This window comes from Ammospiza nelsoni, chromosome 6 (genome assembly GCF_027579445.1).
Source record: "Ammospiza nelsoni isolate bAmmNel1 chromosome 6, bAmmNel1.pri, whole genome shotgun sequence".
In the NCBI taxonomy this organism is placed as follows: domain Eukaryota; kingdom Metazoa; phylum Chordata; class Aves; order Passeriformes; family Passerellidae; genus Ammospiza; species Ammospiza nelsoni.
This window is the reverse complement of record NC_080638.1, coordinates 47070536-47097261: the sequence shown is the minus strand read 5'-3', so window position 1 is coordinate 47097261 and position 26726 is coordinate 47070536. Positions and strand designations below refer to the sequence as shown.

General features: G+C 39.7%; 1 protein-coding gene across 6 annotated transcripts; it reads right to left on the bottom strand.

Annotated features, from left to right (window-relative positions):
• Positions 1–2863: 2863 nt before the first annotated feature.
• Positions 2864–25748, bottom strand: ZC3H14 (zinc finger CCCH-type containing 14). 6 transcript variants are annotated; one of them, XM_059475048.1, is made up of 17 exons: positions 25545–25748; positions 23914–23956; positions 20540–20654; positions 17596–17636; positions 17252–17447; positions 16528–16948; positions 14934–15094; positions 13769–13869; positions 12937–13092; positions 11431–11505; positions 10845–11001; positions 9089–9312; positions 6802–6922; positions 5753–5889; positions 4676–4770; positions 3747–3853; positions 2864–3141 (listed from the first exon to the last, which is right to left on the bottom strand). In XM_059475048.1, exons 3-17 carry the CDS (start codon positions 20629–20631, stop codon positions 3135–3137), a joined length of 2091 nt encoding a protein of 696 aa, XP_059331031.1. In that variant the 5' UTR covers positions 20632–20654; positions 23914–23956; positions 25545–25748; the 3' UTR covers positions 2864–3134. The 6 variants fall into 6 exon arrangements, with proteins under 6 accessions (XP_059331031.1, XP_059331030.1, XP_059331032.1 ...); XM_059475047.1 differs by lacking the exon at positions 25545–25748 and adding an exon at positions 24711–24857; XM_059475049.1 differs by lacking the exon at positions 23914–23956 and having other exon boundaries at positions 25545–25564.
• Positions 25749–26726: the final 978 nt, after the last annotated feature.

The window sequence follows — 26726 nt, the reverse complement described above, 5'->3', positions numbered from 1 at the left end:
CCTATTGCTTGGTATGTTTGGGTTTCTCTTCCAGAAGCCATCGTAGGTGTTTCCTTTGTTTCTATTGCTGTTTGTGGGATACCTTCAAGACCCTACAAAGTGATTTTGCCCTTTGCAGCACATCTCTTGCTTAGTTTGGGCAGTGATGTCATGTGAGAGCTTATTGAAAAACAGAAAGAAACCAAAACCTCAAATGTTTTTTGTTTTATAATGCTATCCCCCAAAGTATTGTCATGTTGCAGTGATGTGATCTGTATGACTCACACTGTGAAGGAAAGCAGGTTGTATCCACTTAACTACTAAGTGGCACCCACATAATGGGTGTGTGAAACCAGAGGATTAAGGCCAGTTGTGCTTTAGCAGTTTTCTAAGATGAAGGGACAATTGCCACTGTCCCATTGTGTGTGGTGCTCATAAAGCTGGTGCTGCCTCCAGCTGCTCTCAGTGGGGCTGAGGAAGAAGATGAGGTCATAAGAATAAAATGTAAATTATTGTAACTAAGCGTTGCATTGGTAGGTTCTGAAAAAGGGCTGTAGTAGAGGGGTATTTTAGTTTCAGTCCTCTGCAGGATTGTAAGCCTTTAGGGTAAAAAAAGGACATGTTTATGTAATATCCTCCATTATTCCTTCATTAGCTTTGGCTCTTACTACTCTGCCTCCTTCCCACAGAAGCCTCTGTCCCAGCTCCCTCCTCCCAGCCACCAAGTAAGTTTATTTTTCCAATGTAGTGGCTGAGAAGGCCAACTTTAACCACAGATTCGCTGGTGGTCATTTGTAATGACTAAAGCCAATCCTGAGCATTCTGTTGCTGAAAATTAATTTTCTATTAACTTAATTGCAAATTCTTGAGACGGGGGAGAAGGGAGGATCCATTGGATCCATTCCATGGATCTCTCCATGCAATGGAGCTGGAAGTGGTACTGCCATAAAACCATGATTTTTTCAACCACCATTTGCACCCAGGACATGTCTGACACTGTATTCTTTTGGAATCCAGTAAATATAATTTCTAAAGGAACTCCAGGCATGAACACAGACACACATTGCATGAAATAAAAATGGTTTCCTGTACTTTTGTGAAACGTTGGTGCTGTTGGGTAGTACTTCACACATTTCTGGTCTGTTTTTCCTTTTCTTGCTACTATGTACCCTGGTGTTGTGGTTTCAGGTGCAAAATAGATTGATTTTTTTTAAGCAGTATCTGGTAATTAGCTTAATTTCTGCTTTTTAGTTCAGTTACAGGTATACAGAATAAAGTAATGGAAAAGCTGCATTACTGATTTGTGAAGCAAGCTAAAGCATTTTTAATGTAAAATTCCATATTAGAATACACTCCAGCCCAAAATGATAACTTGAAAATGTAACAAACTAAGTAAATGCATTAGAACCATTTAATTTCTTAAAAAATGCAGGCTTAGCTTTGTAGCTTGGTTTGTTCACTGTTTTTAGCAGAGGAAAAGCTTTTCTCACACTGAACACTGTGGGTTGGTGACAGCCCAGCACAGCAGTGGAAATGCAGCAATGGAGATGGTCCTGGTCTTCTGCTGCCCTTACAAATTCTTGTCTCCTCATCTCACATAGAAAATAGCTTCATGGTGGCAGCTATTTCTGCAAGGGACAGCTAACGAAGGAATTGGGCAATTCTGTAGAAAAATAATGTTCTTTGCAGTCTTTCATCTGGAAACCCATTCCAGCAGTGCTCTGTGCAACACCAGAGCACATCCTCTCCTCTCCAGCCCCCTGTCAGGTCACCTCACAAAAATATTTTACTGTAGTTCTTTAAGCTTAAAATGCAGTTGTCTGTTCAGAGTTGTTGTTTCATTATGGAGTGTGTCAGATAATCCCTCTTGCTTTAACAAGAAAAAAAAAGAAAAAAAAGGTATTTTAAACTAGTCCAAAGGTCTGGTCATGTATTATATGGATCATGGGTTTAAATGTACTCCATTTTGGTTTCCACCATGAACATCTAATTCCTGTAACAATGTTGTATGTTTATTTAAAGTATATATATATATATATATATATATATATATATATATATATATAAATTAAATGTCAGATTTTTGCATTAATTAAGATTTTTTAAAATTTGAATATGAACTTTGAGTACTTTACTTAAAAAAATTAAAAATACTTTTCCTGGAGTGTTAAGTTTCGGAATTCAAGACTATATTTGTCAAATTTAAGTTTAAAATATGTAGCTATCTTTGTTTTCTGATATTGAATGTAAATATTTGTAAAAATAAATTCTTTTGTATATTTTTGTGAAAATGTAGTTCCCCAAAATATAAAAAAATATTTAATAAAAAAGTGCATTTATGTTACTGTTCAACACTTTTCATCATTTTAATAACACTGAACTGTATTTATGGGCATGTGTGTGCATTATTTTTCTAGAAGGAGAAAACCACAGTGTGCTCAGAAGGAAAAAAGAATTCCTTAGAAGTTCAGTGGTACTTTCTTTCTTCTGGGCATAAGTGGAGACATCTCAGAGTATCTATTTTCAAGTGAAGTGGCAATTCATAGGGTTTTTAAGTGCAGAACAGTATCAATAATTCTTTAATTGTTCTGGCTTATGAAGCTGCTTGCTTCCCTTGTCTTTTTGTCCCCATTTTAAAGAGCAGAAGGACTGTGACGACCACTGCACTGAACAACACCCAAAAGGCAAAGCACTCGTCTTTACCCAGTCCCTGGGTGCTGGGACAGCAGTGCAGCCATGGGCACTGTACCAAACACTTGCACAAAAAGTACTTCCAGTACAATCCCAACACAGGAATAAGCTTTCCAAGTGCTTCTGCTGCCATACTTTATTCTTCAACACACCAATCCTTAAACAAGGAAAATTACACAAACAGAACACAAAATGTGCTTTGAAGGTTTTTAATGGAACTTAAAACTTTTCTTACACAGATGTTTTTTTTCTTACAGCGTAAAAAAAATGTAAAATTGTCCAAACTTACAAACTTGGAAAATTAGAGACATTTCAAGTATGCAATCAATCTCGTTTTATGAAAACAATGTGTATTCAAAGTCCAAAATGTATGAGTCTTTCCTAGCATCCTGTGTCCTGGTGGTTGATCCTTCTGTCCTCTACTGTCCAGAAGAGGCAAAGCTCAGTCCCAGGCTGTATCATATTCATTCACTGAGAAGGAAAAAAAAACAATTCCATAAGAAGCAATTCTGCCCCTCTGTAAAGATGATTTGAGAACTGCTCCCTGCCCCATCCTTGTAATGGTTAAAACCTTTGCAGAGGGGATTGGACCATTCAATCACATGAGCCTTATGGCAGGCCCACAGCTGCAGCTTTGGGAAGTCTGCTACTGGTTTATGAAATCACAAGCAGAGGACAAGAAGGAGCTGCTCTGCCAGAAACACTCCAAGAAAACAGCTGAACCTATTGTGGAAAAGACAGCTTAGACATAAGATCAAACAGTGGTAAAAGGATCTTCAGCTTTATTCAACCACACCTCAGAAAACACCCCCTGTCCAGGTCAGGACTCCAGTGACTGCTGTGTCTCAGCTGCAGGGCACCTGTTTATCAGGCTTGCATCACATTAGTTAATGTTTATACAACTACTACCAAACAACAGCACAGGGCTGTCTTCAAAAGAAAGCTGCCCATAAGGGGTATGTTTCTTCATACATCTTTGCTGTTCCTCTCACACATTACTTCTGTGAGTAAAACTACATTAGTAATGCCATAACATACCTTTTATTTTTCTTGGTTAGGGTTAGAGTATTTCTCACCTGGCTTGAGTTCGAGTCCATTTCAAGGCGTGGCGTGGAGGTACAGCAACAGTGGGATGGTAGAAAGTGCAGTCTGGTCTTGTACACTGTGTATTAAACCTACAATGCTGAAACCAAAAGTATTTCAGAAGAGGCTGCTCAGTGCTGGCTGCCTGAACTCCTGAACATGCTGAGCTGCACTGTGACCCTGGTATTGCTGTGTCACACATCTCACCTGCAACTGAGCCAACACCCGCCTCCACCAGGGCAACCAGCTCAACCCAGTGACAAAAAATCCTTTTCAAGAAGGACCAACTATGAATTTCATGCTCCAAAACTGCCACTGCACTGACTGGTGGAGATTCCTTTGCTTGCAACAATTTACAGAGTTCAGCTTAAATTGATCTCTGTGTACAAGTCAGAGCATGACACAGGATTACCTGAGGGGGAGAAAAGCCAGAGTATCTGGTTCATAGTATCTGAGCATGGGTATTTTGGCATTATTAAGGCTGGAAAAAGCACTACACTTCCTGGCATTACATGCAGGGACACAATTCTATACAAGTACCCAAGTAATAGACTCCTGTAGTATAAAGATTACATTAATAAATTTTAGGGTAACTGGGCAATCTTTAAAGTTTTTTGTATTTTGCAGCATATCTGAAGGAAGAGTCAAGAGTCTTGAGACATATTCCTTCCCAAAAGCCTCCTCTCTGCCCCCAGCATCCTGGCTGGGTATATTTTGAAGAGATCTGTCCTGTTTGAAGCTCCCCAGCAGCATTTGGTACAGATAATTTTCCAAATTCCTTAAATTACTACTTTTGTGTATTCTCCTTATAAGGCAAAGTCAAAATGTGAACAGTGTTAAATCCTAGTAACATTTCCTGTCCCAAAGGAGCATGTTTTAAGTATCTTTCTAGAACAGAAGGAAGACAGGAGATATATCTTACTTTTGGGTGGTAAAATGGACACTCCATTTTCTTACAAGCTGGAAAAAACTTGCACAGCGGACTGCTGGAGGGTACAGACAGTGTGGGCAGGGGTGCTAACAATAGAAACAAAAAGAAAAGGAAGTGAGTCTGGATCAGAATAAATCGCCTTTTCAAGACAGCTCTGCACAACCTTAAATATATCAATCTTTCTGCTAAAAATTCCATTTTATAATACACCAAAATTCAGCAAGAAATAAAAACAGCATTTCCCAATGCAGTTAGTAGACCCTGGAGTAAAACAAGGCTATCAGGTAATCATTTAACTTGGTTCTTCCCCATCACAGAGATTCTGGTAGGCAGAGAATCTCAGATGTTAAATTTAGACAGCAGGAAGCCTGTTAGAGTTTCAACTGACCAGACTGATAAGCACAGGCACTGCACTTTCCAGGAATATGGAGGAGCTGCTGGAAATGACACAGGAGACAAGCACATTGTGCTTGGGGTCTGGCAAGGTAACAAACTGCATGAACTGTGACTAGGGGCTAAATTACTTCCAAAAGATCATGCAGTAAAGTCCTTGCACCTCAGCATGGTTCAAAGGCTCAACACCAACCCATATCAAACACAGTTATTGCCTTCATCAAGTAACCTCATCCCAAAAGTCATCTCATCACTACACCAACTTCACTCCTACACTGGCATTAAAGAATAAAATGTTCAAAGGCAGGAGCCTCTGTTTTCAGTGTGTGTCACAAGGCCTTGGTACAACATGTGTCCAATTTAAGAAAAAAATCTGAGCAAAACTCCAGTGCTGGCTAATCCCTTCAGGGAAACAGACAACTTATGCAAGTCACCACTTTGGCCTTGCACAGCCCTCATAGGGACTCCTGCATAAAAGCATTGGAGGATTTTTCTGGTAACAGTTTTTGCAGTAACACTGGATTATTATTCTTCATCTTGCACTAAGAGTTGTAAGAAAATTACTTTAACTCAAGCAAAAAAAAAAAATTTTCATCACTGTCAGTTTCTGCTTCCAAAATTACTGTTGCCCCTTTAGCACTATCCTTTAAAGCCCAGAAAACAAGATGTGCTCACCTGGTTTAGGAGATGGATGGGGGGTTCGTCGACTGGCGTGAGTGTAAGGACAGTCTGGTTTAGTGCACTTTGCATCGTATTTACAGTTTGGATGGATGAACAGACATTTATCAGCAAATTTGCAGTTAGGAAAAACTCTGAGGGAAAAGAAATTAAGTCAAAACCTCATACTTGGAGCAAAATCCCTGAACATCTCTTGCACATGAAAGCCAGAGGTGCAGCAGGGCTGGGGCATGTCTTGGTTCCTTCCCAAGTGGGGCACATGGTGTAGTGCACAAGCTGTGCACCCACACAGCTGCACTCAGCTGCCCTTCCTGCAGAACCCCCTCCATGCAGTGAACAACTGAACCACCTCACTCTCAGGGCACTTTGGTCAAAAAAGTCCTTGGTGCAAGCCAGAACATGTCCCTCCTACTGTGTGGCAGAGTGACAAAGGCAATGTGAAATCAGACCTTCCCCAGAGAGGGGTGCAGTGTTCCCTTGGTTTTCTCTCAAGAGTATTACTTTTAATTTAGTTATACCAGATTTTAGAGGATAATTCATATGTCCAAGTAACTGAAGTTACCCAATCTGGTAAGAGTTACCTCAAAACAAAGAGTTTTCCTGGACTGTTCCTGCTTATGGAAGAGAAGTCAAAGGCACAGGACACGTTCAAGAGTTCGCCTTCTCTTTCAAATTTAAAACCCACAATCACTGCATTCCTACCTAAGATAACCTAACCTTCAAAAGCACTGTAACAGCTGGCAGAAAAGTGCCTATTCTTTTAAGATGCTAATTCCTGCATCTTCAAGCAACTCATGAACACCAGCCTGTACTGTAAACTAAAGCTTTCTTCTGCAAGGGTGCAGCAGCCATCCCTGTGTTGACACTTGGGAGAGGGGCAGAAAACAGAAGGAATAACAGTGTGATAATCTAGCTCTGATTAAAAAAAAAACCTGTCCTGACAGGTTTGTGCTGCCTTGGAATATTTCTGACACAGAGCAGAAGTCTGCAGCTCTGGAATGAAAATCAAGATAGCATGTCAAGTGGATGAGCTCTGTACTACTCACTTGCAAGGTAGTGTGGGGTGATGGTACACACATTCATCTCCATTTTTACAGGCAGGCCAGTACTTGCAGCGCTCCAGCACCTTCTCCTGCTTTTGTAGCATACTTAAGTCTTCCATTTCCACTGGATGGTAAGAAAGAAGAAAAAAAACAACCCCAAGCTGGGACCTTTATGATTCTATATGCAACTTGGTGTAAACAATCTAGCCCAATCAAAATACACTGTACTTCTATTCTCTCTTAATCAAAATGTCATGACAGTAAAAGTTTATGTACATCATAATTTCTGAAGAAAATTTCCAAAACTATAAAATGGAAAGTCATAATACTAGACTGACAGCTGCCTTTTGGCAGTTTGATCATGAAAGATCAAATTTGCACTGTTTACAAGCAAAATAAATCAGTTTTCTTTTTCAATCTGAATTTTGATTTAAAGACTTGGACAGACAGGCAATGATCCCAACTGAGCTAGAGTTATGACTGTTCTGCTGAGCCATGAGTTAATTATAGCCATGTTTCTTTCTCCAAGATATTTTTTACTCTAGAAAATTATTTCAAGAGATGAAAGCTAAAAATCAATTTTTATGATAATCACATTTCTTATTATGGGGTCATATACTGAAAGAGAACCACTTCTATGTAATTTGTTAAGACACTTCAGTTACCTGAACCCTAACTCTAATCCAAAAAGTATTTTAAGAAATTCTAAGCTGAAACATTCCACACCTTCACTACCCTTACAGGAACATGGGACTTTGACTTTCTCCTATTTAAATTGCTTATAAAACTTTATTCTCCAAATTCAGACAATTGTACATGTGTTGCTGTTGTCTTATTTTCCCAAATCTGCCTAAACCTTTGGCTCTTCAAAGTTCTCCAGCACTGCCTAGACTTCCTTCTCTGATCCCACTGATGACACAAATTGCTCCAGCTTCATTCCATCCCTAGCCTCATTTATGCCTTCTCCTTGCAACCCACCAAATAATGCCATCCTGTAGTAGGACCACACTGGCTCGTACAGATCACTTCCACAAGGATGTGATTGTGTGTGAGCTTCACTGCAACCCCTGCTACTTCACAGGTATCCTTAACGGAGCTAGGACTGTGCTGGCAACACTCTCCTCTACCAAGCAGCTTCGGTGAGGAGTCTGAGGCTACACACCTCATACAAATCCATACAAAAGCATGGATTTGCAAGAAGTACTCTAACAACTGCTTCTCTGTGCTAGTAAAGTGCACGGATATACAACATTCCCTTCATCTTTAAGGCTGCCTGATATACAGTACTTCTGCAGCCAGGGAAATGAAAGGACATGGACTTAAAAGATCTTTTGCTATGGTGCTCTCATAATTGCATTACCCATTTACAGCTGGATCCATGCAATTTAAGGGTTCTCAGTACAGCACCAAACAGTACTCTTTATTTAGTTCAGAAATCTGGATACATGGTTACTACATTAAATGAAGATCCTTATTTTCTTGAGAAAGCTAAGTAAAAAACAGGAATCCAAGCACAGCCCTTAGGCATGTATTCAACAGGCCTATGACAAAACTGTAAGCTCTGTGGTTTTCATCACTATGTCAGCATTCTAAACAATTCAAGCATATGGTTCAGCAAGCAAGTTCCCATGTTATTCAAAAGAAATATAGAAAGAAAATATAGAAAAATCTGTAAAATCACACACTGTTAAGTTCTTCTTTCAGGTGCTAGCCACTGGATTCTACCAACACCTTACACTACCAGGCTCCTTGTGGTGTCCTAACCCTCGACAGAAACATGAATACCATTTGACATATTTTTAAAGGTTCAAGGCAGTGTGTTAACTCTAACATCACCTGTCCATCAGCACAGGGACAAATTATAACAGGTCAACCAGAAGGGCAGATTTCTGGCAATGAAGACCAACTACATTTGCAAAAACCAAAAAAAAACCAAAACAACAACAAAAAAGCCAACTCAAAAAAAAACAAACAAAAAAACCAACCCAACAAGAAAAAAACCAGAACATAAAAACCCCAAAACAAGCCCAAACAAACAAAAAAAAAACTACCTAAAAGAACCCAACCAAATTTTACCAAATACTAAGATGTGTGGAGAACTACCATGTGCCATGTTGTTCTAATATTCCAAGACAAAGGCTTCTGAAGAGATGGTCTCACTGAACTCCTAGATTTCATTTGACTAAAGAATAAACACCACCAGTTTGGTTTCTTAAGAATGAATATCCAGGAGGTGTAGCCATGCTCAAGCAGCACAGCAAGGTTACACCCTGCTGGTCAGTATAATTACCATCACAGCTCTCCAGCTGCCTGGTTACAATCTGCATCTGCTGTGCTCGAAGACCTTTCAATCCTTTGCCAGCACACATGTGCTGGGTAACTGGCCTCAATCCTTCCATTAGACACATCTCTTCCTCCTCCTGATCAGAGAGGTATCCTGGTGGACTGGGCACACCATCCAGTGTCACAATGAACTTGGGACTAGCAGGTTTCTCTGGCTGTGCAAGCTGGTCTCTGTCAAACAAAGAAATGTAGTAAATTTACATTTTCTGACTCAAGACATTTGAGTGAATGTGAGCTGTGGTAGTGAGTGAAAGTAGTACAAGCTAATCAATGGGGAGTTGAGCAGTAACAGACCTTCTTTTAGCAATTACTGGTAATGCACTCCAGTTAGCAGTTAGACTTCTAGTCTCCCTTGAGGCACTAATAAGAACTACAGCTCTAGGTAGAAGTTCAGATTGCTGCATTCTGCTCAAGAGACAGATCCAAAAACTCATTTTCCAACAGTCAATCCTGTGGAATTTGCAGTTTTGAGGCAGAAAAAGAGAGCAAATACCATACTTGGAATTACAAACCTTTTAACATACCAAACATGTGTCTCCTCAAAATTACTGAAAAGCACATTATGAAACAAGTGGTGTGAAAGTTTTTAGAACTAGGATGATAGAATGGCAATACTGAGACTAAGAACTTTAACACTCAGCCAGACTAAAAGGTCAGACACCAATAGCCTAGTGTCCTGTATCTGACAGTAGTCAGCATGGATAACAAGCAGCATTAAAACTGGGAACACATACATTTTCTCCAGCCTTTCACCATCCCATCCGTTTCACCTGAAGGATTTCCTGAATGACAAGTGATTCTAAGTATTGGAGAACTGTGGAGTTCTCATCTTAGACAAACAGCAATGGGATAAACTTTGCTTCCATATGAAGTGAGGCTAAAACCAACTACACTGTAGAATGCCTTTAAGAGGACAGAAACCAGAACATGAACAACATCATGAGCTAGAACTTTCAGACTGAAGCAGTCAGAAACTGACTATTCACATACAAAAATGTACCTCTCTCCTATAGCACAGTCAAAGCTTTCAATTGTGATATTGCCAGGTTATCCTTTTGGGTTTGTTTGCTCAGTGCTGGTTTTGTTTTCAATTAACACAGGCTGCTGAAAGCCACTCACAGAAAGGAAACACCAGCAGATTCTCAAGCACAGCAGCCCAGGTGATGAAGTTCATCATGCTGTTCAGAATGGTTTAAACTTGTAACAGGTAGGACTATTTGTTACCTGAACTTCATTTGAAGCTGACATGAACTTTAAGCTTCTCCTGGTCAAACTCTCCAGTAAGGAGCCTGAAATCATTGTCCAGGATACACCACACTCAATACTATGTTTAAAGATGTTTCTTAAGAAATGTAATCCAAGGGTGAAACAGGTATAAAACTAAAGGCAATTTAAGCAAAATGGTTACTTGACTAAGATTTCAGAAATCAGAACAGAAGAGCAGTACTTTCAGCTCCTTCTTCTTTCATGCAAATCAAAGACTTGCTCAAGCTACAGCTGACTCTAGGATTATTTTCCCAGAGAAGGATTCCTGAGGCTTTTTGCCCCTGCTTTTTTTCTTCTACTATTCAAAGTCAATCCATTTTGCATGATTTCACACCTCCTGACTGACCTGACAAAGCACAAGTCTGACCAAAGGGCTCCATCTAAACCTCAAACAAGCAATGTGACTAGCAACCCTCCTAAATGCAGTAGCTTTTCACCGTGTCTGTATGAGACGCGCTGAGTGAACTCGCACGGCCTCTGTGCCCTTCTTCCCCAGCTGCTGATTCTGTGGCACCATCTCCTCTGACAGCCTGGGCTTCTTCAGGATGAACGAGCGAGTATCTGAGTGCACCAGAGACTCTGGGTCACAGTAATCTGCATTGGGAGAAAATTACATAGAGAAGAGTAAATAAGGTGGCAGTTGTACTCTTATAGCATATTTCTAATATCAATTTACATGGTCACTAAGCTAATCTTACTTTGTTTTAATGTTTTCCCAGTAGTTTCCAGTAAACATTTTTACTTTCCTGTTAATTTCACAGGGGTGGATCCACAGAAGCCATAAGCCATATTAGGTCAGATCAGGAAATTTTATAAGTGGAATGGCTATGCTGAAACAGCATTGAACAGGGTACAACTCCCCTCCCCCTCTAAATCTCTCATCCTCTGAACAGCTACTAATGTAATGCATTCATTCCTTAGAGATGTAGAAACTAGATAATTGTAGAAATCAGTATAATTAATTGAAAAGGAGTATCTTAACACTACTATTAGATTTGAAAATAAAAGATCACAAGACTTAACCGTGAGACACTTGCAAGGCATCTTCAATCATAGGATCTATCTGAAGCCGACAAGAGAGCTCCTTTTGTTCAATTCCTAAAAAAAAGCAATAAGAAGCATATTTAACAGCATGTCAACACGAAACCATAGATTAGAGAACTGAGGCACACTCTCTTAATTCTTTTGATTAAAAGAATCAACAACAAAAACATTCACACTTTTAACATTTTAAAAGTAATTTTCATTATTATGATGAACCCTTTTCCCGTTGTTTCAGGAATAGTAACATGGCAAAATCTAAGTACTGTAGGACACTACTTGTTCCCATAATCTCTGCTCAGTATAAATTAGGTCTGTGGGCACAACAACTGATGAAGGCCAAGTTCCTCCTCCTCATTTGTAGAAGAGTTGGCCATTCAGAAAACACACACAGAGGGAAGCAAGTAGCAAGGGACTACTTTACAATCTTCTTAAAAGAGCAAATCAGAGCAGCACTGTTCTACATTTGAGATATGACTTAAAAATTTATTTTTGCTTTCTGTACATTTCCTAAGCAAGCTGTCATTTCCATTTCAATGGCAAAAAAGTGAAAATATTTAGCATAATTATTTTCTGTGCATTAATTCAAAGGCTGATAAAGCTTTTTCTCACATACTTTGAGGTGGCAGAAAGATTCCAAATACATTTATATTATGAATAAGCAACTGCAAAAATCTTTTTAAAATAATGAATGTTTATCATTCCTTTACAATGACCACAGGATGATGTAACAAAAATTTTACTCAAAACCAAATTTGATTCATTATCCAAATATCTAAACACTTAGCAAGTATCAACTAAGTACTTGTTATAGAAATACTTTTTCTCCTGCCTTACTTCTATGATTCCTTGTGACTAACAAAGACAATCTCCCATCCTCTATAAGAAAAGGCTGAAAAGGCACTTTGACTGCCTTTAAGTATTATGCCCTTTAGGAGATTCAAAACAGAGGTAAAAACCAAAGCTGACACCGTTAGCCTGGTATCAGCTGTCCTGTAAGAGCAAATAGAGTATTCTTATATTTAAACTGAAAAACAAAACACTATAACCATTTGTGTGGAAACCATGTGTTGAAAGAATCTTTTAATACTTCATATGCTGGAAAATTGTTCCAAATACTCTAGAGAATCTTCACTCTCACTTAAGCTTTGTGACCGAATTACTCCTACAAGATACTAAGGAAAATATGCAAAGGATGAGGAAGAGAGAAGCTATCCAAATGTAAGTGCTTATGCAAAAATATTCTTCAGTGACATGCCACAGAGCTGTAACATTCTTTGCTTACTGATTAAATCCCCTGAGTTTGTGTGTTTGAATACATGGATCTATCTGACAGCCATGCTTTTGAAAGCTGCATGTCTTCAGGGCAGTTCTGCATGCAACTTCTGATGCAGATTTAAAAATTAAAAGCATTCCTTTACTTTTCTCTGCTCAGCTTGTAAAATGATATTCCCTAGTATAAATTCTTGAAAAATATTATCAGGTGACCTTGAATATCTTCAACTGTCTGCTCCTTTGACTCTTGTACTTGAAGCTGAGAACTCAGAACAGGCAGTCTGCTTTGCACATGAATTACTTCTAACTGGGATTCTTCTGGGCTAATTCGAGTTCTTGGTGCAACTGGAACAGTTTGTTTCTGTGGAACTTTAAACAGAGAAACAATGGCAAATCATTTACATACTACTCAATCACACAATAGTACTGGTTTTAGATATATTGTGCTAAAATAACTCTCACAAATTCCTACACACACAAAAATTCCCAAGTGTCTGTCTCCACAAAAAGCACCTTTAGCTACCTGTAAAATTCTTAATTTTCAAGTATATTTGTGCATGTGCACAGAGCACCCTGAGTGGCACCTTGGAACTCCTACTTTTAAGACAAAACAGCATGAGAAGGATTACAGTGACAACAGCAAAGCACTCATTCATCCACTTCTACATAAAATTAACATGGTACTTTCTGACAGTTTTGAAATCACTTTTCATTCCATGTTTCATATAAATAATCATGGATCATCAATATGTCTCTTCATATGATGCTAGCTACCCTTTGCTGAAGTGCTTGCAAATAGAATAGAACAAAGAAATGGCAGCAGATTCATAGAAACACTTAGGTTCAAAAAGACCCTCTCCCTCATTTGTTTTCATAATTCATCACTGAACATCAATGCAATGAAACAGGACACAGTAAATCCCTCAAGTATAACTGACTTGCTATTTAGCATTCAGACTTGTCTCAGTGCTTTCTTTAGCTTGGATTTATACAAGAGAATTTGGAAATATCACAGATTAACACAAGCAAAATCAATACTAATTACCAGTGGAATAATTGGTTGTTTTTGTAACCGATTCCTGTGCTTCAGAGATTGCTTTCAGTATTAAGTTCTTATTGGCCTGTTTTGAAGGTGGCAGTGAAGGTCTAAAGGAAATAAAAAAAAATTAATCAGACATGGATTGCACAGCAACAGTATGCATGTTAAAGACAGTTATTTCAACAGGAAAATATTAACAGAAATCATCTAGAATTATTTTATCCAAAACAGTTTTCAGTTAATCTATTATCTCATAGATGGTGATCCACAAAATGCTCTAAAAAATGGAAGCCCAGATGTGTGATTTCACCTCTCAATCTGCTGTAAAACCATGCTACATATGAAAGGCACTCTCTGCCATTAATTTTTTCCAACCTCTGCCCACCATTTATCTCTTGTTATGTTTGTGCTGGCACCAATAACTATGCAGCCATCCCGAGAAATATGATCCAGCTGCATAATTAGAATGACTCCATCAAAAACACATTATTTGTAAAAAGAGGCTTTCTGCTTGTCTTTAACATCAACAATAAGGAAGCTTAAATCAGAGCAATGTGCTGTGGTACTGAAGATAAATTAAATACAGTATATTAGCTTACAATAAATATTGTACAAGCTAGCACTATAAGTCAGTAGAACCATCTCTTCTCTAGTTTATATGTTCTTACTCTATTGTTAAAAATCAGATACAAAAGATATGTATTTTGACTAATGCCTGACACTTAGAATTAGGGAGCAGAAAAAAAGGAAGAACCTCTGAAGACTGTTTGAAAAGTTGAAATCACCTTAAAGAACAAGTGATAACTGGTTTGAAAAAAATTCCTGAAAATAAATCAAATTACTGAAAAATCATTTTACCACAATAAATACCTGGTCTGAAACATGTCAACATACATGTTCTTTTGCCAGTAAGCTTCACCCAAATAATGTAAAAATTCACACTCCATTGCATCTTACATGCAATAATGAAAAGAGGTTACAAAATCAAAGGCAAAAGTGTGGCATAAACAGGCATCTCATCCATAGAGTTCTGAGATAGTACAAAAAATATAAAAATTGTTTACTAAATTTTGTCTGTCAATTTTAATCTGCAAACTGATTTTCCCCACTTTCAAAGTTTTCATTCATTATACTAATTCTTGAAAACTCAGAAACACTGAGATCACAGTACCTTCTTTCTGGCTTTGCAGGCACAGACACACTGCTGGAGATGCTTCCTGTTCGCAATCCATAGTCTTCCTCTTCCTCTTCATCTTCTCCATCATTACAGAACTTTTTCACTTTGACCACCGAGCTTACAACAGGCAGCCGTCTCTTCCGGGAGTTTTCCTCCTACAACGCACAGAGCAGGCAAAACAGCTCATTTAGCAGAAACCATGTATCAGTAACCCAGCAAAGAAAGCACTGCAATTCCACCTGGAGCCAGGAGATGGAGAACTTCCCTTCCAGTTGGACAAGTGACTGCTCTGGGTAATGTGAAAATCAGACACATTTACACTGAAACATCTCACTGGAAATGAAAGTGTAAACACCACTTAGGAAAAAATAAGAAAAAAATCTCTCAAGTACAGAAAAAATATCCAATGCCTACAGAAAACCAGGGTTTTCCAAAGAAATTTATAGTATTCACCTGATGAGTATGTTGAAAGACTGAAAGAGAAAAGTGCAATCAGTTAAAATTACTTTCTTCCTCTGTATCAACTCTAATTTCAGACAGGTGTAATGATTCATTTTAAGCAAGAAAACTACATATTTTAAAGGATGCTAATTGTTACACACAGTCAGAATGGTCCAGTTTAGATAGTGCAATGTCCCTGTTGTCTCTTCTGGACATTATTCATGCAACAGTAACAGAAGAAAAGAATCACAAGACCATTTCTGAACATTTCCAAGGAGAGATGTTCCTGACATTCATAAGCGATTTATGTACATTAAATAAATCACTATATTCTCATTTGCTCTTCTCCATTCTCAAAAACTAAGACACCAGAATGTATCTTTGTAAAGCATTCTAGATTTCCAAGTAAAATTCATTATCCTTTATACAGAATTAAGCAGTGGCAAAGACAGAGGACTTTAGGAGCTGCAATAAACATAGATGCACTTGCAACACAAGGTTTGTAAAATCATTACAACATTAGTAGCCATAACTATCTTCATTCCTCTCAAAAAAAGGCTCTTCATTCACATAGTCTATCAGCTAGGACTACCACCCTGACTGGCTTAGCTTGGCCTCCAAAGTACTTAGGGCAGCAACCATCTTTTAGTTTATCCTTGTCCAACATCCATCCCAAAGAATTCTTAACTGACATGGTTCTAAAGAGAATAGTAATAATAATCCTCATCATCATCAATGTATCTGGGCTAATAAACAGCATGCCAAAAATCCTGATTTACAGGACTGTGTAAAGCTGGGGGCATACATAGCACTTAGGGAAAATCATGCTGATTCAATGATCTTAAGATCAGAATTATAATTTCTGATTCATCATATGCACCTCAATAATGTGCTAAACTATTACTCCAAGTCAGTATGACAGGAAGATGAATATGGTAATTAACCCTGAAATGCAGCAAGCTCTCAGATAATGATGTCAAATTATGCAATCTGTTTTTACCAGTGGACTCAAAGTATGAAATCTCAAACCTGGTACCAGTGACAGAAGTCTTTTGATTTCTCTGAGGTGAATATTTTACTGAAGCATACATAGCAATTCAGGTTCCTAACAAGAACAGAGTTTCGCAATAGTTTAGGTTGTACCAACCTCACTGCCCACTTTATCAGCACCGAGTTTGGAGGTGGGTCTGTGACCTTCTGCTAAGCTGCCAAATGCTTCTGGATTGCAGAGCTGGCCTGTTTCCAGAGACCTGCAGCCTTGTGTGTCTAACTGGCGGCTCCCCTGCAGGCTGCCCTGCTGAGACAATCTGGGCACGTGAACGTTTCCATCTGCACTCCTGACAGCTGGGGGCCGGTAGATCTCGGCCGAGGGACGAGAGGAACCGTAAGTTACAGTCACAATAGGTTTCTTCCGTGACAAAGGATTCTCCTGCACAAAGTTTAGGTCTTCATCAATTAGATCATCTGGTTCAGGTTTAATGTCAATTACAGCTTCAGAAGGTGACAATTCCCTCAGAGGCTTGACTGTAGACGTTAAGCGGGATGCAGAACCATCTTCACAAGACTGCCTGATTAAAAAAGAAATCACCAACTATTATCTGCAAGTCAAGTCCTGGAAAATGAGAATTGTCTTTTAATCAAGAATCATTAATGTATTACTGTTATACAAATTTAACACACTGATCTTTGAGCTACATTGCTTAAAGAACTGAGTTCTGATTTAATGTTTTTTTGTACAACAAATTGTAGCAATGCTTCACTCTTCAAAAGTACTTGTATCTTTCCAAGTGTCTGTACTCTTTAGAACGGCTATTACACTCATACAACTACTGGTGTCTGAAGGTGTGTTGGGAAGTAGCCAGCTGCCTCACCTGGAAGCAGTGTTCCTCTGCTCCTGTGAGCTGGTTGAAACTCTGGAGTCATTTCTTTCAGTCCGAGTGCTTGACACTGCAAGAGGGGGCAAGATATCCTCCCGCCTCCTCTCATCACTCACACATGAGCTGCTTTTGCTGGGAGGCAGGTTGCTCTCAAAGATATTCGATTCTGAAGATTTTACACTGGTTGGTTCTGTGGAGACAGGTACCTTTCACTTTTACATTAAACCACAGAAACAAAAAAATAATGAAACAGACAAGATATTTTTACAACTCAGACATGTAATACTACACAGAAAAAATAAGCCTCCCTTCACTCAAAATTTAATTTTCTTACTTACCAGTAGTCACAGATCGCAGCTTATCCAAAACACCATGGAGCCTGAAATAGACAGCAGGCAGGGAAGGAAGCAAAAGAGAAAAAGGAGAATTAAAAAACCTTAACTTACATTCAGACTGATAAAGACAGAGATATCTGTCTAGAGATAGATAGAAACTCATCATTTTTTGGAAACTCATTGCCTTTCCACCCTTAAGACTTCACTTTCCATCAACCAGAGTATGTTTAACCTCAAAAGGGAGGCTTGAAGTACCTTGCCTCCAATGTCTTGCACATGCAGGCAGAGTATTCATCACATCATATACTTTTGGCATTTAGTTGGTTTACATATTCAAAGCCAGTACTATCCACCTTTCACTACAATCAATGGAGTTAAGTATCAAAAAGATTGATTCAAAAAGCCTAAGTTAGAAGCCTAAAGCATAGCCTAAAATTTTACTTTGTATATGAAACTTTAATTACACAGTAGAGTTAAACATAATTGAAAATACAAACTCAAACAGTATATAACTGTTATATATATATATATATATAGTATGTAAGATTGTCAGGATTCTCTCACCATGCTTTGTATATACCAACATACTCTCTGAGATGTGCTGGTGAGCAAAAATGTCTCAGCAAAGGACCAAATCTGTCCTTTGCCTGTGAAAAAGGCACTAAGCTGAAGCATCACAAAAAATTATGTGGCTTTAATACAATAAGGCTGCTCAAAAATAAACAGGTATTACAGTGAGAAGAAAGAAAAAAACCTCAACACTTAAACTCATATCTTACTTGGAATTCAAACCTGATAATGGTTTGAAGTCTGTAATTTTGGCTGAATATTTGAAATGAGCTAAGGGACAAGAACACATTGCAAAGGCTGCATGTGGGTATAATGAAGGCTTATACTTGTTCTCCTTGTGAGCTTTCACTAGAACACTTGTCAGCTGAGCTCTGGAGATGCAGATCAGTTTTCGCACTGACCTCAGAATATCTGATCTGACACTTTGTCAGGATAAGAAGTGGTGGCCAACCAGCAGGATTGCCAGGTTTGTCACAACTGCTGTGAAACTTTTGCCAGAAGGCCCAAAATTACCAGCTACAGAGACAAAACAAGGAAGGCAGATATTGCCGAGTACTGCATTTCACCAACATTTAAGAACATATACATTCTGAGTTGCCTTTAGAAGAAGTAAAAGCATATAAAACTCACAGTTACAATGCTATGTAACACTTTTCCACCAGTTCCCTTATAGCTTATTCACAGGTCTTAGCACTGTATTTATATATATAAATATAAAATAAGAATACTGAAGAATACTGACTTAGGGTTAAAACAGTCACTATGTTTAAAATTTAAGCAGGTGTCAGAACCAGCTGGTGGTATATGTGCATATAGTCAGTACATCATTTAAAATATAAATATATAAAATGATCTTGATATCTCTGATGAAATTTGCTTTCTCTACATATTTATTATTTTTTCATTTCATTTACAAAGCCCTGAAAGTGTTTTCTGCTACACTATTTTTTACTGTATATCAGGATTCAGTCAAGACCATAATACAGGAGCTACATCCTCATCCACTTGTGTAAACTTCACTCATCTGATTCCCAAAACTACCATGAGAAAGAAAACTGTATGATTTCCTGATACACTGAAACCCAAAAGCTTCACCTAGGCAGGCCACAAGAGGCAGCAAAGAAATGCCAGTGCAGTTTTCAAAAAAAAGGTCCATGCTTAATTGTACTCCTCTATTATATTTTTGACAAATGCCAGGAGAAAAATGAAACCTAAGTAAAATCAAACTATATCCACACAAGTTACATTATCACCTGAAAACCCATCAGTTTAAATAGCTAATACAGTGAATTGTAATAGCTGGAACTATTTTTCATTTTTTGTCAGTATTTACGATTTCATAACATAGCCAACTTCTAAAATGTTTCTCTCTGCTATTTAATAACAGAAAAGCTCATAGGAAGTAATTACATGGAAGAAATATTGGAACAGAATGTAACGTGAGTATGAATATGTCAAAGAAAGCAAACTGAAAAAGAAAAAATGGTACTATTTTTCTCATCTACACAAAATAAAATAATGATCTTTAAAGCTCTATTAGGTAGGAGATTCAGAAATAAGATTAACTTGAAAAAATACATAACTCTGAAAGCAACAAAATCTCTAGAGTCAAATGTCTGAAATGTGGATTTACTTACAGGTTTCTACTGTAGAACAAATTCAGTATTAGAAAATGCATGAGAAATATAATGTCTAAATTTGTCATGCAGCATGGAATAAATGAATCTACATTGTCAGGAGCTGACAGCAGAGTTGAAGTGTTGCTAACTTGTCCTGTTCACAGTAATTCTGAGGTTCTACTTTGGAGTTTTCGATTTGGGTGGTGGTAATAAATAAATAGCCTGAGAGGTGGGAATACCTAAGCATTTGGTGCTAAGCCTTGTCAAAGACAGTACACAGAATTAGATCCACTGCTCATCTGCCCTGATATAGTAATTCCCATGCACAGCAACCTGAAGCACTGTTAGCTTCAGTTGCTTCAGAAGGACCACAGTTTGGTTCAGTTAGCTCCAGAAGGACCACAGTTTGGTCCTTCACATCTAACTGCAGTGAACAATGCTCTCATCTCACAGGGGCTTTTGCAGGAATAATTTTAAGTCAACATACAGCCCCTACTTATCTGAGCACTTTATTTACAAATCTGACTGGCTTATAAACAAATATGTCCTCCAGCCCTTTTCCATCTAAATATCACCTCAAAAGCCTAACTGCTGACAGACTAAAACTAATGTACTTATTAGACATGCAAAGTGGAAGTTTTTATTAATACAAATTACATAATGGGAAAATAAATAACTTTTTTATATGTCAGGTGTCACTTATAGAAAGCAGTCGTGCACTACTGATAAAAAGTGTGACAAGCAGCTTGCAAACATACCAGACAGTAAACCTGACAGTATTGTTTCCAAGGAAAAGGGAAAGGTCTTCTGTCATCTGCTCTTGACTCTTCTTATTGGCCACCATAACCATGATATAATCAGGGAGCTCTTCATCTAATAGAAAGAGAAACACATTGTTTTAAAGTATAATAAATCATGGAAGACATAACAAACATCTTTAAACAAGTAACCATTTTCTTTCTATCTTACTATAAAGACTGTGCAGAGGATTAGGGAAGCAAATTAACAAGTCTTCCATTTCCTATGAGATTCAATACAAGTCTCATCTACAAGCAAGGAATAAAAGATCCTCAGCTTCACAAGAGCATAAGCTGAAGATCAGTGTATTTAAAAAGGGCGTAAACAGAATGGAAAGAAGAACAAAATAAAAGAAAGCCACTCCACTGCCTATATCCTTTTTCTTGAATACCAGCAACTAAAAAATATCTACAATATTCATCACCTCAAATATTGCCAAATACAGCACCTTACCCTTGTTAAATTTCCTTTAGTTACAGAAACAAAACAAATAAATATCCATTTCTGATACGTGCATTGAACAAATCAAAACTGTATTAACTTCCAGATTTTCTACCTACAAAAATAAAACAAATCCCAGCAACTTCATGACTGAATTTCTACTCTGTAATGCATGCAATTTCACACAGTGTGAGAAATCCATTCCCTTGCATACAAGGCACTCCAGCTCCTCAGAATGCACAGGAAGGTGCTTAGAGCCCCACATCACCACATTAAGGGTTTGGGGAGTTTGGTGTTTGGCATTTTGCTTTGGCCTAGCTCTGGCCTCTGCTGAAGGACTGACTGCCACAATTATTGCTCAAAGGCATTAGTTGTGCTTCTTGAGCACTGACTTCAATTTAGTTTAATCAAACATCTCATGCTCTCCAATCCCACTCCATGACATCATGTGATCATAACAACAGTAAGTGCAAACAGCTGGGAAATACTTCAAATTATGAATCTGAATCAAGGTACTGATACAGCTGTGCTTATTTAATCAAGCTAAGACAGAACACAACACTAAAAAGACCTAAAAAAATGAAAAATACAAATCAAAATCCAAATGAAAGGAATTGCCTTTCTTCTATACCTACGTACACTGTAAATAATTTCTCTCTCCCCTAGACTACAAAAACACAATTCACACATTGTACCTGCACTACCACTACTCAACTGGCTGAACATAACCCATTCCAAGCTTAAACCTTCACTTCTTTTTGGGGGCTTTTTGTTTGTTTCAGTTTTTGTTGTTGCTGCTTTGTGTTTGGGTTTCTTTTTCACTGCAAACTACAAACTGCACAAGATGAACTAATGCTCAGACCGAGGACCTTAGAATGAATTTTATTTATTGTCCAAGCTACTTTTAAACATAAGTTCTCCAGGTGGTTCAACCCATGATAAAGTAAAGAAGATACTTTAAGTACAGATAAAAGCATAAGTTAGCACAATTACCTGTAATAGTATGATAGAAGAAGGAGGTTACTACTTAGTAAGTTACTACTTTCTGAGTAACTGTAGAAATTTAGCAATTTAGTTGGCTTATGCCAACTTAAACTGCATGTGGAACTACAGCCTTTTGAAAAATTTCCTACCTGATGAAGAATTAACTAACTTCATCTTGCTTTAAATATATGAATATTTCCTTTGTAAGCTCTACACAACAAGTTAGCTTCAAAACATCTTCTTGTAGAAGAGTTTTCAAGAAAAAAGAATTAGCAGTTACAGAAAGAAATAAAAGCATGATTCTTGTGCAGAGGCTAGAATAATGGAGAACCAACTTTTACTGGTTACCTGAAAGAAGAAATGGATAGTTTTTGAAAAAGATTACTTTAAAAGTTGTCCAAAATACTCTAGTCAAGAAAAGAAACCTGAAAAATCACAGTAGTTTGGAAACAGTGGTTTAAAAAGAAAAGAGGCCAAGGCAAGACATACTTAGCAATAAAGAATACAAAGTTATTTAAAGAAGTTCAGAAGCTGACTGAGAAGAAACTGCAGACATTGTCTGCTGGTCCAGGGAATACAGGAAACCTGTCCTCTGAACACAGAGACAGAAGGCAAACAAAGAAAGAAGAGTCACAGCTGGAATCAATCATGGCTAGTATTCTACCAGCATCTCAGTATTAGAGACAAGAAAGACTTTTATTTCAGAAATACAGAAGAAAGCAAAGAATCAAGGACTGAGAAACTGAAACCTGGAATGACAGTAAAAACCCCGACCAACCAAGCAACAAAAAGTTAGTTACTTAAAAAGACAAGCTTTGAGATGCTGAAAAAGATGATTTTACAATTAAAAAGTTCTAAACATGGTTCCTAGGCACCAAATGAGTTCAGAATATCAGCTCATAGGTAACTCCCTTCTATGGAGCCAATACATTTTTCCATAAATACAATGCCCCCCTTAAAATAGGAAAGAAGATGAATTTGGGCTCAAACAAACTTTGAACTTGGCCCTGCAACTCACAGGATCACTAAATTATGCTTTCAATTCCTTTTCTTCACCTGAAATCCAAGAAGCATGACAGACAACAACAATGCAGTTTCAGGACTGAGCTATTTTGTTTCCAACAGAATGCTGTGTTAAGTTACCAACTTCTACTGCTGCAGAAAAGAGCTGCTCTGAAGTGCAACACCCACTTCTTCCCAGGTTCAGAAAAAACAAACCCATAGGACCACAGATGTTCACATGGCTCACCCCTCCTGCCACAAGCCAAAATAAAATCTCCCCCTGCCTCTAAGATTCAGATACATGTATTTCAACATAATTAGCTCAACACAGCTCTTTCATTTTTAAGGTTGGTCCCACATAATGTTTCTGACCTGGCCTTTTAATTTCCTAAGCCACTCACTCATCTTTGTCCTCCCTCCTAATTTCAACAGACACCTCACTCTGAATTCAAGAGCTGTTAAAAATATGCCTAAGAAAGACTGATTCCATCTCAGAGTGGTCACAGCTACCTGCTGCTGTATTTCCAAGGCCCTTGCTTTATATAATGTTTCTCCTAATGCTTCAAAGAAATTTCCTTAGATATTCACATCATGGTTTGTTTTTCTTTCAAATCCCTTGCCACCATTTCTAAAAGGGAAGATTATTAGACTGACTTCTTAGTTGTTTTTTTTTTTAGTTCTTCATATACTGATGTTCACATACTGCTTCTTCTTATGCTTACTATAATATTTTCTGAAGTATATATATCTTTCTTTCTCACTAGTCCAGCACTTCAGATATTTCTTCTCATGCTTAAGGCTTCTGTATGCAATAACACAGGTAACAGTAAGTTCCATTAGCTAAGCTGGGTTTTTTCCTACATAACAAAAATGATCTAAAGATTGCTGAACACATGGCAAAACTTACCAACATAAGCCCCCAGCTCCTGTAACTTTCCTTTTATAGCACCCTAAAAAATAATGAAATATTGTTTAAGGGATGGATCAACAAAGTATTTCTAACTTTAAAGATGTGGGAGGCTTAGCAAAGTTTCTCTCATTTACTGTTTGAGCACACTGATTTAACATGTTAAACTTTTCCTACTCTCTACTCTCAGGACAGGAACGTTCTAACAGCGAGGGGCTGACAGCAGAGTAACGGAATCTCACTCTCTGTACCGTACAGACCAGTGCCTGCGCTACCGTCCAACCTCCGCGTCCCAGCTGGCCTTTTTTGAGCAGAGACCACCCGGACTCATAAGGTGCAAAAAAACCTAAAAATCTAAGTCGATTTGATAAAAGGTAATTCCCAGGTCAGCAGGGAAACAGAAACCTGCCGGGATTTCCAAACTGTGACCGCCGAGTGGGAGCGGCTGACAGGCCCTGCCGGTACCGGGGGCTCCCACCCGGCCAAGCTGCGCGCCCCCCGGACAGCCCCGGGGCCGGCCGGGCTCTGCAGGGCGACAGCGGCAGCCCCGGGACACCGACGGCACCCGGCAGCTGCCCGTCGGGGGCCAGAGGTGTCTCCACTCCGCTTCCCACAAAAACGACTCTCCTGCTCCCGCCCTCCCGGGGAGTCCCGAGGCCGAAGGACCTCGCGGCCGGCTGCCGTGACGGGGGGGCCGGCCGGAGCCCGGTGCCTCAGCCGCCGGCCGGGCCTGCCCCACACGCGGGCCCGGCCTCCTGCCACGGGCGGAGGGAGCGACCCGGCTGCTTCTGTCTCACCCGGATCTTGCGGCTGATCTCGGTGCCGATCTCCATGGCCGCGCCGAGCCTCCCCCGTCCGTCCCGGCCCGATCCCCGCGGCCCCGGGCCCGGCTCCCACCGCCGCCCGCGCGGGTACCGAACGCCGCTCGGGCTCCGCGCGCGGCCTCCGCCGGCACCGCCCCCTGCCGGGCGGCGGCCGCAGCGCGGCGGGGCCGCGGGCCCAGGGGGGAGCGGCGGGCGGAGCCGGGGCTGAGGGGGCGCAGGGCCTGCTCCGGGCCGCCCCACAGGGAACGGCGTAACTCTGAATGCCAGAACCCAACAGCGGGGTTATTCCTATATTATGCTGTTTCTCGGGAACGACCCAAATTGAATACTCTGTTACCTGTTAAAAAACTAATTAATTATGGTATAGCTATACAAAAACTATTCAAGTAACTCTTATTGTCACACTACAGCTATATAGGTTTTCTGGTGCCCACCACAACCTCTTACCATCTCCTTTCCCCATCAAGACTAGAGAGAGAAAATATAACAAAAAGCCTCATGTGTTGAGATCAAGAACAGGAGACCTCACCCACTGATTACTGTCATGGATAAAACAGAGCTGGGGAAATTAGTTTAATTAATTAACAATCAAATCAGAGTAGGATAATGAGAAATAAATAAACCCAAAACACTTTCCCAGGACGCCTTCCTTCTCCCTGCATTTAATTTTATTTCTGATTCCCTGCCTGTCTCCCCCCAACACCAGGGAATGGGGGTTAGGATCAGTTCATCACCTGTTTGCTCTGACACTGTTTCCTTCTCCCTGCTCCCAGCAGAAACACTCTGCCACACAGACTGCATACTCACTGCTGCAGTGTGAATCCTCTTCACGGGCTGCAGTTCCTCACAAATGGCCTTGCCACAGGTCCCTGTCCCACAGGTACAGTCAGTCTGTCCTTCAGGAACAGGCTGTCCCCACAGGGTCCCCCACAGGGTCACTGGTCCCTGTGGCAAACCTGCTCCAGCATGGGCTCATCTCTCACAAGGCCATGGGTCCTGCTGGGAGCCGCTCCAGCACGGGCTTCCCACACATCCACGGCCTCCAGGCATCCATGTGCTCCTGCGTGGGCTCTTCCTTCTGCGGCTGCAGGTGGATCTCTGCTCCCCTGTTGACTGCCATAGGATTCAGGGGCCCAGCTGCCTCACCATGGTGTTCACCACGGGCTGCAGGGGAATCTTGGCTCTGGTGCCTGGAGCAGCTCCTGCCCCTCCTTCTGCACTGACCTTGGCTCTGCAGAGCTGTTCCTATCGCATATTGTCATTCCTCTCTCGGGCTGAAATTTGCTTGCGCACAATAACTTTTCTGCCCTTCATCCCAGCAGTGCTACCAGGGCCACTGATGGGCTTGGCCTTGGCCAGTGGAGGGTATATCCTGGAGCTGGCTGGCTTTTTCCTTATCAGACATGGAGGAAGCTTCCAGCAGCTTCTCACAGAAGTCAGCCCTGTAGCCCCTCCACTGCCAAAACCGGCCACACACAGCCGGCACAGACATCTACACCCACTACAAGCATCTCTTACTGCTACAAGGGATTAGTTGCAGAGGGGGGAAGAATGATGTGATGACAAACCTACAAGTAAGCAAAAAAGAAGTAATGTTTGAGGCAAACAATTTATCTTTTGCACCAATGCCTTGGATTCATTTCAGCTGGTTTAATGAGTGGTCATATAGAAAGCCCAGCCTAGAGATAAAGGGTCTTTTCCAAGTAATGCCACTGATTAAAATAAACTCCAGGCATTGTAGTTAACAGCTGTATTAATCCCTTTCTACATCACTGTTCCTAATATAAATCAAACATCATACAGAGATAGCTTACACTAATTATTGCTAATGATCTGAGCTGTTTGCCTGACTCCACTGGTGTTACAGCGAGAGAGAGCCAATAACAAATCAGTTTAACTACACCATTCCATTTTAACCTTTAAGAGACACATTTTGCTTTCTTAAGATTTCAATTATGTTGTACTGTGTTGCAGTATCGGAAAAAGAAA